Genomic DNA, 12,439 nt, shown 5'->3' on the forward strand with positions numbered 1-12,439 from the left:
CGTAGTTACGTTCTAGCTGCGGGTCCAGTTCTGACATTATGTGTAGGCCTATGTGAGACGACCCCGAATCCCGAGTTTTGGCTCGATGTGTCATTCGGTGCCCGAGCAATGACCTTAATTGGTGCTGAAATCTACTTTTTCTGGGCGTTGCTACGGGGTCCTTGAATGAGCCATCGGACAGAAACATTGGAGTTGGGCTATGGGCCAAGGCGGTTTCAATGCACCTAATTTTGCGACTCTGGGACTTTTCTAAATGTCATCATTTTCGTGATTGTCAAATTGAATTGAAGTTATTGCAAATATACGAGGCTGTTTCTCGGTCTGAGAACCTTCTAGAGCCACATAACTCACCACGCCCTATCAACTTGAGCTCTAGAGCAGGTTTCTAAAGTTTCAGAGCTCTAGGTCTAACGGTTCTTTGATAGTTCGAATTAAGGTAACTATTGCAATCTCTGTGTGTCTAAGCCCCACACTGTGTCACTTTGTCCTTGCTGTGTGTGTGTGTGTGTGAGTTTTTCTTGGAAATCTGTTGGGAGACATGACTAATTTACAGTTCATGAGGGTTGCCTAATCACACACATGAAGTTTTGGAAAGATCTAACATTTTTAACCCTTCGAAACAGCCCCTATGTAAGGCACTTCCGGTTGACACAGGAAGCTGAAAGTGAATACATATCCTCCTTGGGGTAGGCTCTTACAGAAAATTGAGTTTTAAGTCTTTACGTTAAGAACTAACTGATTTACAGAGGGTTGAATGAGTGTGTGTGTGATTTCAGAAAATCACAGAAATCTGGCAGAGCTCCGAAACCCACCTTAACGCATTTGTCTGAACACACCGCATCTGGATCAGTAACTTTTTTTGGGGGGGGGAAACCCATTTCTTTGAGCATCACCAATTGTACATTGTACGATTTCTCTTAATTACGATAGATAAATGGCTGGTTCTTTTTTTCCTGACACCGTAGGTTCAAGTACTTCTATAGGAAGTATCGAGCTCTATTTTCGTTTTTGACCTTTAATCACAGAAAAATGGCCTTAATTCAAAAAGCGTTGAGGCCTCGATACCATCTTTTTCGGGGCTAACAGCACATTAGTCCAAACCTATGCTCACCAAGTTTCGTCTTTGAAGTCTTTTCCGTTTAGAAGAAATGGCCATGTCGTGATTGGTGATGTTTTGTACATTTGCAATAAGATTCCATTCGCCATCTGGTGGAATTTACCGGGAGAGCGGAAAAATGACCAAAATTTGAACATTTTATAAATGTTTATATGTCCGAGAGACTTCGTTCGATGACTTCCCGAAAGATGTGGTTCCTTTGCACGGCCCGCCGCCGTCGGCAAATTTTACAAACATTTGCGGACGTTTAGTAAGGGACCGTACATTTGCAATATGGAGTTTCTCATCGATCTTACAGCAAATGCTGAAAAGTGCTCTGTAATTTTTCCAACAATTGTTTATAGACTGATTATTTCACTTATAATTAACTGTATCACAATTCCAGTGGGTCAGAAGTTTACATACACTAAGTTGACTGTGCCTTTAAGCAACTTGGAAAATCCAGAAAATGATGTCATGGCTTTAGAAGCTTCTGATAGGCTAATTGACATAATTTGAGTCAATTCGAGGTGTACCTGTGGATGTATTTCAAGGCATACCTTCAAACTCAGTGCCTCTTTGCTTGACATCATGGGAAAATCAAAATGTTGCAGACCTCCACAAGTAGGGTCATCCTTGGGAGCAATTTCCAAACACCTGACGGTACCACGTTCATCTGTACAAACAATAGTACGCAAGTATAAACACCATGCGACCCCGCAGATGTCATACCGCTCAGGAAGGAGACGTGTTCTGTGTCCTAGAGATGAACGTACTTTGATCCGAAAAGTGCAAATCAATCCCAGAACAACAGCAAAGGATCCTGTGAAGATGCTAGAGGAAACAGGTACAAAAGTATCTATATCCACAGTAAAACAAGTCCTATATCGATACAACCTGAAAAGCCACTCAGCAAGGAAGAAGCCACTGCCCCAAAACCGCCATAAAAAATGCCAGACTATGGTTTGCAACTGCACATGGGGACAAAGATCATTCTTTTTGGAGAAATTTCCTCTGGTCTGCTGAAACAAAAATAGAACTGTTTGGCCATAATGACCATCTTTATGTTTGGAGGAAAAAGGGGGAGGCTTGCAAGCCGAAGAACACCATCCCAACCGTGAAGCATGGGGGTGGCAGCATCATGTTGTGGGGGTGCTTTGCTGCAGGAGGGACTGGTGCACTTCACAAAATAGATGGCTTCATGAGGCAGGAAAGTTATGTGGATATATTGAAGCAACATCTCAAGACATCAGTCAGGAAGTTAAAGCTTGGTCGCAAATGGGTCTTCCAAATAGACAATGACCCCAAGCATACTTCCAAAGTTGTAGCAAAATGGATTAACTTCTTGAGAATACAGGGGGTGCTATTTTCCCATTAGCATAATTTGCTCTACAGATTAAACTGCCTCTTATTCAATTATTGCTCTTACTATATGCATATAAATAATACCATTGGAAAGAAAACAATCTCTAGTTTCTAAAACCGTTTCAATTTTGTCTCTGAGTGATACAGAAGTCATTTGACAGCACTTTCCATGACCAAGAAGAAAAAAGCAAGATGTGTATGCCAGCTTCAACGCTCTGCCTATATATGGTCGTGCCCCCTATGACCCGAAACACACCTCATTGGCCTTCCTCTGGGTGTCAAGAGGACGTCAGAGGAAAAATATCTTGTTTATCTGGGACTGACGTGAAATGAGAGCTAATTCTTTGGCGTGACCGACAACTTCCGGTTGTCTAAATCGTGCGACTTGTAGCTGCGATTGTCTTCTGTTGTGCGGCCATTATGGATGAAAACTATCTCCGTCTCGAAGTTTGTTTGATACATGTGACCAGATCATCGTAATGTATGTTTTTTCAATATAGTTTAATCAGATTATTTGAATTTTTTCGGAAGTTTTGTGGTGTTCCGTTGTCTGAATTTATTTACGTTTGAGAGATCCGTGCCACTCGACCGGTACCTGTGCTAAATGGAGTGGGAAAGGAACAATTCTGAACGGAACCAACGACTCATCTTGACAAAGGACACTTTGATCAACATTCTGATGAAAGATCAGCCATAGTAAGACCCAATTTACGATGTTATATCATATCTGTTGTGCATGTGAACTGGCCGTGGGCGCCTAGCCGAATCTGCCTGGTATAGCTATGCTAATTTAGCGCTACATTTTGTTTTCGTTATAAAACATTTCATAAATCTGAAATATTGTTTGGATTCACCAGATGTTGGGCTTTCAATATCTGTACGCTGTGTATTTTTCTGAAATGTTTTAAGATGAGTAATTCATTATATGACGTTGGTCTCTGTAATTGTTCTGGCTGGGTCAGCACTATTTCAGATTGCAGCTGCAATGTAGAACTGTGATTTATACCTGAAAAATGCACATTTTTCAAAAAAAAAACTATGCTATACCATAAATATGTTATCAGACTGTCATCTTATGAAGTTGTTTCTTGGTTAGTGGCTATATATTTTTTTATTTAGTCGAATTAGTGATAGCTACTGACGCAGGAAAAAGCTGTTGGGAGTAAAAATATCGTGTCCTTTGCTAACGTGGTTAGCTAATAGATTTACATATTGTGTCTTCCCTGTAAAACATTTTAAAAATCTGAAATGGTGGCTTTATTCACAAGACCTGTATCTTTCATCTGGTGTCTTAGACTTGTGATTTAATGATATTTAGATGCTACAAGTTACTTGTGACGCTATGCTAGCTATGCTACTCAGTGGGGTGGGGGGTGGGGGGTGCTACCGGATCAGGGTTGGTGACTCGTGAGAAGTTATTAAGGACAACAAAATCAAGGTATTGGAGTGGCCATCACAAAGCCCTGACCTCAATCCTATAGAACATGTGTGGGCAGAACTGAAGAAGCGTGTGCGAGCAAGGAGGCCTACAAACCTGACTCAGTTACACCAGCTCTGTCAGGAGGAATGGGCCAAAATTCACCCAAATTATTGTGTGAAGCTTGTAGAAGGCTACCAAAAATGTTTGACCCAAGTTAAACAATGTGAAGGCAATGCTACCAAATACTAATTGAATGTATGTAAACTCCTGACCCACTGGGAATGTGATGAAATAAATAAAAGCTGAAATAAGTCACTCTCTACTATTATTCTGACATTTCACATTCTTAAAATATAGTGGTGATCCTAACTGACCTTAGACAGGGATTTTTACTAGGATTAAATGTCAGGAATTGTGAAAAAATGAGTTTAAATGTATTTGGCTAAGGTGTTTGTAAACTTCCGACTTCAATTGTATGTACGGTCACTGTGGTGAAGACATGGTCGATGCACTTATTAATGAAGCCGGTGACTGATGTGGTAAACTCTTCAATGCCATCCGATGAATCTCGGAAACATTTTCCAGTCTGTGCTAGCGAAACAGTCCTGTAGCTTGGCATCCGCTTCATCTGACCACTTCCGTATTGAGCGAGTCACTGGTACTTCCTGCTTTAGCTTTTGCTTGTAAGCAGGAATCAGGAACTTTGAGATCCTTGTGACACACCCCCTCCTCTAACGTTCCCCTATGCAGCCGTTCTGTCCTGCTGATGTATAAAAGTAACAGCTAGATTTAAATTGGCCTTGTTCAGCAACGACTCGAAGAAACATAGGATATTACAGTTCTTCAGATCCCGTTGATAGGATAGTCTCGAACGGAGCTCATCCAGTTTAGTCTCATTAGGTATCCCGCACTCCGGCCTCTATAGCGTCGCCTTCTTCGAGTGTCGTGAATAGACAGAAGACGGTGTGATTGAGAGGGATAGAGAGCAGTTGCTTTGAGAGCCATCTCAACCTGAAAATAAGAGTATGTCTTATTTACTTTTAAGGACTACTAAAATAGTGATTTTTGTCAGACAGCAGAGGCAGCAGCTCTATAGAGTGGTGAGCATGAGAAACAAGATTCTCTGGTCTGATGAAACCAAGTTTGAACTCTGTCCTGAATGCCAAATGTCACATCTGGATGAAACCTGGCACCATCCCTACAGTGAAGCATGATGGTGGCAACATCATGCTGTGTGGATGTTTTTCAGCAGCAGGGACTGGGAGACTAGTCAGGATCGAGGGATAGATGAACGAGAGATCACAGAGCACAGAGAGATCCTTGATGAAAATCTGCTCCAGAGCTGGAGCGAAGGTTCACCTTCCAACAGGACAACGACCCTAAGCACACAGTCAAGACAACACGCGAGTGGCTTCGGGACAAGTCTCTGAATGTCCTTGAGAAGCCCAGCCAGAGTCCGGACTTGAACCCGATCTATCTCTGGAGAGACCTGGAAATAGCTGTGCAGCCCCATCCATCCTGACAGAGCTTGAGAGGATCTGGGAGAATGGGAGAAACTCCCCAAATACAGGTGCAGTGGAGGTTCTCGCTTGTATGGCTCCCTGGGCGAACCCTCCCTTTCCGCACCATTCTGCACTAACTGTAATTTTTATTCAGATATTTGGAACAACACAATTACATAATCATAACATTTAAAACTATTTAAATATAAAAATATATACAAGAATAAGACTCATATATATCAAAAATAAGTAACAAAGATGAATAGAAACAAATTTTAGTATATAAATACAAATAAAAAGAGAATCTAATTATTACACTATTACCCTAATGCTAACAAAAAACACACAAATAAAAATAAATTGCACAAATCCTATATCACACAAATGTCACGGATCCCGGAACTTTCACTACGCACACCTGGCCCCTATTCCCAGTGATTAGTAATTGTATAAGTGTGCCCTTGGTTCACCATTGTCTTGTCGATTATTGTTACTATGTCCGTTGGTCGTGTGAGTGCCTGTGCTGTGTGTTTTGGCTTCCGTGCCCTTGTGGATTGTGCAGATGATTACGGGTCTTGTCCCGTGTGTTAATCATTGTGCGCATGTGTTATTTATTCGAGGTACTCCTCGCTCTTTTGTTTGGGTTTCAACAGTGTTTTGTATATGTGTTTGTTTGGTCTTCGTCCCCATGACTTTACATGGCACGCTGTAATTTGAGTAATAATAAAAAAACATATTACGCATTCCTGCGCCTGTCTCCCGATCCCTTTATACCAGCGTGACAACAAATACAAAAATAGAATAAAGAAGATAACCTGATTATTACACTATTGCACTTCAAACAAGAAATACACAAACTAAATTGCACAACTGCCATCTAAACCCTGACTGTTCTTGCCTTCCTTGTTACAAAGTCATCAATTACATCATAAGAAATCTGCCCAGCAATTGCATGGTTAATACTGATGACAGCAAGGCCATTAAGGCGTTCCTGTGGCATGGTGGACCTCAGGCAGGATTTGATGAGCTTCAGCTTTGATAAGCTCCTCTCTGCTTCAACTACGGTCACTGGAAGAGTTAGACAAATTCTGAGAGCACAAATTTGGATACATTTCTGAGAGCTCCCTTTCGTGCATAAATATCAGCAGCTCAAGCAGGGTCATGGTCTTCGATGGCAAGTCAGGCAAGTTCTTCAGTTCCTGTGCAAGCTTTCTGCCGTCCAAGTCTGAGTGTTCTTTATAGTGCAGTGTCATACTAAGGGCCTCACATTGTCCTATCAGCTCCTCATTTGAGAGACTTTGGAAGGTTGACAGCACTCCAAACTTCTCTCCCACATTTTCCAATGTGGAAAATCTTTCCTGAAGGGCTGAGGTTGCTGCATCTACAACAACATTGAAAAATGTCACCTCCAGCTTCTTCAGGGCATCACTCAAAGGCTCATCAAATGATTCATATGAAAAGTGCCACTTTGTGGACCTCAGCCTTTTTTGTTGTAGAACGGCCTCTACATTAATACCCTCGCAAATATCCTTGGCTGACGTTTGTGCAGTCATAAAGCCTGTTGCCCTGTAGCTGCTGAGACCTCTCTCTGTCTTTCTGAGAAGACTGACTGCAACATCCACATGCATACTGGGAGACGGCATCAGCTTGCTCACATGTTGGATCTGGCTCAAGATGTCATACCACACCACTGTACAGATGCTGAAGCGGTATGATCCTACCTCCTCTGACAAGGACTGGGCCTCAATCTTTATCACAGGGTCTATGGTTTGATCCCTCACCTCAATCAGTGCCTCTCACTGCTGCTGCCTGATACCTCAGTGGCTCGACACTCTTAACTTTACTCTCCCACCTTGTCTCAGTCCACATCTTCAAAGTGATGTTTTTTCAGGATGGCCCATCAGTGTGTGGAGGCTGAAAACAAGGTGTACAGTTTGTGTAAGATGCCAAAGTAACCTGTGGCATTGACATAACTTTTAGCAGCATCAGCCACAACAAAGGTTCAATGTGTGAGCCCCACATGGCACAAACTGGCTCCCAGTGTTGAGATCTGAGGTCAACCTACCCCAGCCCCTCTCCCCATCTCGTTCTTCTGAGTGGGAGACCTTCCCAGGCAGTAGCCTGCCTAGCTCACAAACTAGAATCAGGGCGCCCACTCCGACAAGGTTAATTGACCCACAGTCCCACAAGGTGACATGATATCATTGGCGTGACGTGCAAATGAGCGATAGAAAACCGATCGCGCAAATGTCACCAAAGCTTGTCACCAAAACGTGACGTGCAAATGAGCGATAGAAAACCGATCGCGCAAATGTCACCAAAGCTTGTCACCAAAACGTGCAGGTGCCCCGTGCCACCCCCGGCAAGATGCCGCCTTGGGCGGCTGCCCATGTCGCCCATAACTAAATCCGCTACTGTACAGGTGTGCCAAGCTTGTAGCATCATACCCAAGAAGACTTGAGGCTGCAATTGCTGCCAAAGGTGCTTCAACAAAGTACTGAGTAAAGGGTCTGAATACTTATGTAAATGTGATATTTCAGTTGTTTATTTTGTATCAATTTTCAAAAACAGTTTTTGCTTTGTCATTATGGGGTATTGTGTGTAGATTGATGAGGGTAAAAAACAATTTAATACATTTTAGAATAAGGCTGTAACGTAACAAAATGTGTAAAAAGGGAAGGGGTCTGAATTGTTTTCGAATGCACTGTACATATACATACTGTACCACAGCCATTGTCCCATAGAATTCGAATGAGTAGAAGGGCCATTCCCATCCGGAAGTGTTGGTTGGGGTGAACAACAAGTAGCCTCTTTTTACAGGCGATGTATCTCTGACACAATGCCTGTTATCCTTATATGTGAATTCTTAGTTGGAGACCCCCAGTGTGATTGGATCTTCTTTGATCTTCAATTCTAATTCTATGTTCAATACAATCTCTGTACAGAAATACTAGCTAATACAGTCTATCTAGCTAATACAGTCATACTAGCTTATATTAAACTCACATACTAAGTTTCAATAAAAATGAATACACATATAAGAAAGCTTGTTTTAACCTTTAAATAACTTCATGAACCACAACCCAGTACAGCCATCTCAATACTGAGCCACTAAGCTTGTAGCAACTCTATAGGCTTGACAGGCTAGCGTTAGCATAGTTATAACTCTGCAATATATAACACTTGGGTGGGGAGATATCAGGGAATAGACCATATAAACGGAGTAGAAAATATTACCTCAGAGGAGCTATAAATCAATAAGTTCAAACCAGAATATTATCTGGTGACATTTTGTCTTGTTATTCTATGGCCTTACCTAGCTTAGGCGCAAACCCAGTCATCGATATGTCAAAATGGGAAACTGGTCAGAATTGAAGGAATGATGGATGGCGCGAAATACAGAGAAATTCTTGAGGGAAACCTATTTCAGTCATCCAGAAATTTGAGACTGGGATGGAGGTTCACCTTCCAGCAGAACAATGACCCTAAGCATACTGCTAAAGCAACACTCAAGTGGTTTAAGGGGAAACATTTAAATGTCTTGGAATGGCCTAGTCAAAGCCCAGACCTCAATCCAACTGAGAATCTGTGGTATGACTTAAAGATTGCTGTACACCAGCAGAACCCATCCAACTTGAAGGAGCTGTAGCAGTTTTGCCTTGAAGAATGGACAAAAATCCCAGTGGCTAGATGATAGAGTTTATAGAGACATACCCCAAGAGACTTGCAGCTGTAATTGCTGCAAAAGGTGGCTCTACAAAGTATTGACTTTGGGGGGGATGAATAGTTATGCACACTCAAGTTATCGTTTTTTTGTCTTTTTTCTTGTTTGTTTCACAATAAAAAAACATTTTGCATCTTCAAAGTGGTAGGCATGTTGTGTAAATCAAATGATACACCCCCCCCCCAATTTTTTTTAAAAAAGGCAACAAAATAGGAAAAATGCCAAGGGGGTGAATAATTTTGCAAGCCCCTCTATATTAGGCCATATATGCCCATATATTACTTTTCCATATGGGTATCCTGCGCTATCCCGATGTAAAGTGTCGGGCTCATTAAGCTCAGATAGCAGAGCCCTAATTCCTATCCCTTCCTCATCAGGGGTCCTCAACTCCTCATTGCATCATGACCGATGCACAATAGCGGCAATATACTACCTGAGCCTAACCTAGATTACAATCCAACCTGGACATTTTTTCTTTATGGTCCTTTGAGCCAGATTAGACCCAGTTTACATTCAACTAAACCCCCTCCCTCTCCCCTTCCTCCAGGTACAGTTTTGATGATGTCCCTGTGTGAGGTAGTACACGTGTATGAGTTCCTGCCATCTCAGAGGAAGACGGAACTGTGTCACTACTACCAGCGCTTCTACGACGCAGCCTGTACTCTGGGGGCCTACCACCCCCTGCTCTACGAGAAGAACCTGGTCAAGAGGATGAACCAGGGGCTCGACAGGGACATCTACACCCACGGAAGGGTCACCCTGCCTGGGTTCAGCACTCTCAACTGCACCCGGGGGGCTAGCACTGACTGAGATAACAAGAGAGATCATATTACAATCAGAAACACACACGGGACCACACACAGGTGGTAAATACAGAAAACACAATCATATTCACAAGCACAGCATGTATAACAATATAACTGACTATTTTATCATGTGCAATCCCTTCAGACAATCTCTAAATCATGGACTGATGGACATTGACAGACATGTATACATGTTTGACATTGCCATAACTAAATGGAATCTTGCAACTAATGTAAATACCCTTTACTCGCTCAAACACGCACAGGTGCACAGAATTCCTTGTGACAGCACAAACAAGAAATCACACACATACATCATACAATGGACTGTCTGCAAAAAAAACACAAACTCACAGTTCTGCCGATATCCCTCTTTCCCTATGTGTATATAAACTATAAGCGTAGTCATTCCACTGTGAGGCGCTGTTGTCCTGTCTCTGTCTCTCAGGTTGTGACTGAGGGACAGAGAGAAGAGAGCAGCTCCTCTCTCATTACTGAAGATTGTCTTTGCATGCCTGCCTTCTGCTGCACTACCACACACACATACACACACCGAACCTGTACCCTATGTGGACTAGTTGAAAATGGACTTGAAGAGAAACTGAGGAGACTGCATGAAGCTCTGGGAAGAAGAGTGGCATCTCTTGGATATGCTATATAATTGACCATAGACCTGATGGAGATAAATCCCCGTGCGAAATGTGAAGGCTAACTGAAGGAAGCGACTGGAGTTCATAGTATGATGCGTGACAACTAAGGGCGACCCAGAGATTACCTCATCAAGACATGGACCAGATACATTGGGTCACAGAGGTCGTGCGGTGACACTGAGAGACACACACACACACATACATTCACAGAGACTAGCCAGACTAGCAGTCTTCTCACTCATGAATGAGCCAAACATCCAGCCCACCATGGACCAATGAGAACTGAGAACAGTTGTTCTGGACTGGCTGAGGATTTCTTGGGCATCTAATGCCCCTTTGTGGGTGAACAAAATAACTGGATTGTTGTATTTCCTTCCAGGAAGAAAAAATAGAAGTTTGTTAAAAGTAGAAGTTTGTTTTGGCAAATAAAAAACCCCGGTCTGCATCCGAAGTGGCAACTCTGATCTAATCAAATGAAGAAAGGATTGCTAGGACTGCACTGATTTACCTACTCTACGAGAACCAAATAATGCTTTATTTGTCATTTTTACTGAGATGCATAATAACTTTATATTTTACACCTCCAAGGGGGGTTTATAGATTTAGAATCATTGATGTCATAATATTGAACAACTAAGTAGAATGACAGTCAAACCCCTTGTTGTTGCACTTCTGTCCATGTTTGCCAGCCTTTCTCCCCTAACCCTGCCTGTTACGTGTCAAGTGTCATAGCATCTCATCATTCTGCACTCATAAGCTAATTCTATACCATCCTGCTCAGACAACCCCAGTCATCCTTCTACAGTGACAATTAACCATTAATGTGACTCCTGTTCATAGCAAACCACTGCTCACCTCGGTAACACTGCCCACACGTTAGCCGTCCCTACGTTACAAAACGCTTTTACCCAATATTGCACAAAATGGTTGCTAACATTGCCTATATGGTAGGGTTGCTGATACATGTTCAATAGTAAGAATGATCCGAATAATGTAATTGATTTTGAATTTGTGTTCAGATGATTTGTTAAACCAACTGAATGAATGTGCTTCTGGAGTGTGCATTGTAGCACTGCCTATCCATACATGCACCATTTCCCAACCAGCACAGAACATTCTCCTAATGTTGCCACAATATTGGGAAAGTAAGGCTGTTTTTGTTATTTTTAGACCATGGCTAGGGGTGTTTTTTAGAATGTTTACAGATGTTGTTTCATGGTTTCTTTGGGACTTCTATCACCCTGATATCAATGTGTACCACTGAACAAAAATATTAATGCAACATTTAAAGTGTTGGTCCCATGTTTCATGATCTGAAATAAAAGATCCCAGCAATTTTCCATACGCACAAAAAGATGATTTGTCCAAAATTTTGGCCACAAATTAGTTTGCATCCCTGTTAATGAGCATTTCTCCTTTGCCAAGATAATCCATCCACCTGGCAGGTGTGGCATATCAAGAAGCTGATTAAACATCATAATCATTACACCGTTGCACCTTGTGCTGGGTACAATAAAAGGCTACTCTAAAATCTGCAGTTTTGTCACAAAACAAAATGCCACAGATGACTCAGGTTTTGAGGGAGCGTGTAATTGACATGCTGACTGCAGGAATGACCACCAGAGCTGTTGCCAGAGAATTGTATGTTAATTTCTCTACCATAAGCCACCTCTATCGCAGTTTTAGAGAATTTGACAATACGTCCAAACGGCCTCACAGCCGCAGACCACATGTGTGGCGCCATGTGGGCGTGCGATTTGCTTATTTCACTGTTGTGAACAGAGTGCCCCATGGTGGTGATGGGGTTATGGTATGGGCAAGCATAAGCTACGAACAGCGAACACAATTGCATTTTGAATGCACAGAAATACCGTGA

The 12,439-nt window shown here is 42.2% G+C and overlaps 1 protein-coding gene across 2 annotated transcripts in view; it reads left to right on the forward strand.

The window, feature by feature from the left end:
- Positions 1 to 11,903, forward strand: part of st6gal1 (ST6 beta-galactosamide alpha-2,6-sialyltranferase 1) — a 123,359-nt gene extending 111,456 nt beyond the window's left edge. For both annotated transcript variants that reach the window (XM_071337451.1, XM_071337450.1), the window contains exon 9: positions 9,655 to 11,903. In XM_071337451.1, the coding sequence (XP_071193552.1) occupies positions 9,655 to 9,917 (263 nt within the window). In that variant the 3' untranslated portion in view covers positions 9,918 to 11,903. The remainder of the gene's footprint in view (positions 1 to 9,654) is intronic.
- Positions 11,904 to 12,439: the final 536 nt, after the last annotated feature.

The sequence above is a fragment of the Salvelinus alpinus genome, chromosome 13 (assembly GCF_045679555.1).
Source record: "Salvelinus alpinus chromosome 13, SLU_Salpinus.1, whole genome shotgun sequence".
Taxonomy (NCBI): Eukaryota; Metazoa; Chordata; class Actinopteri; order Salmoniformes; family Salmonidae; genus Salvelinus; species Salvelinus alpinus.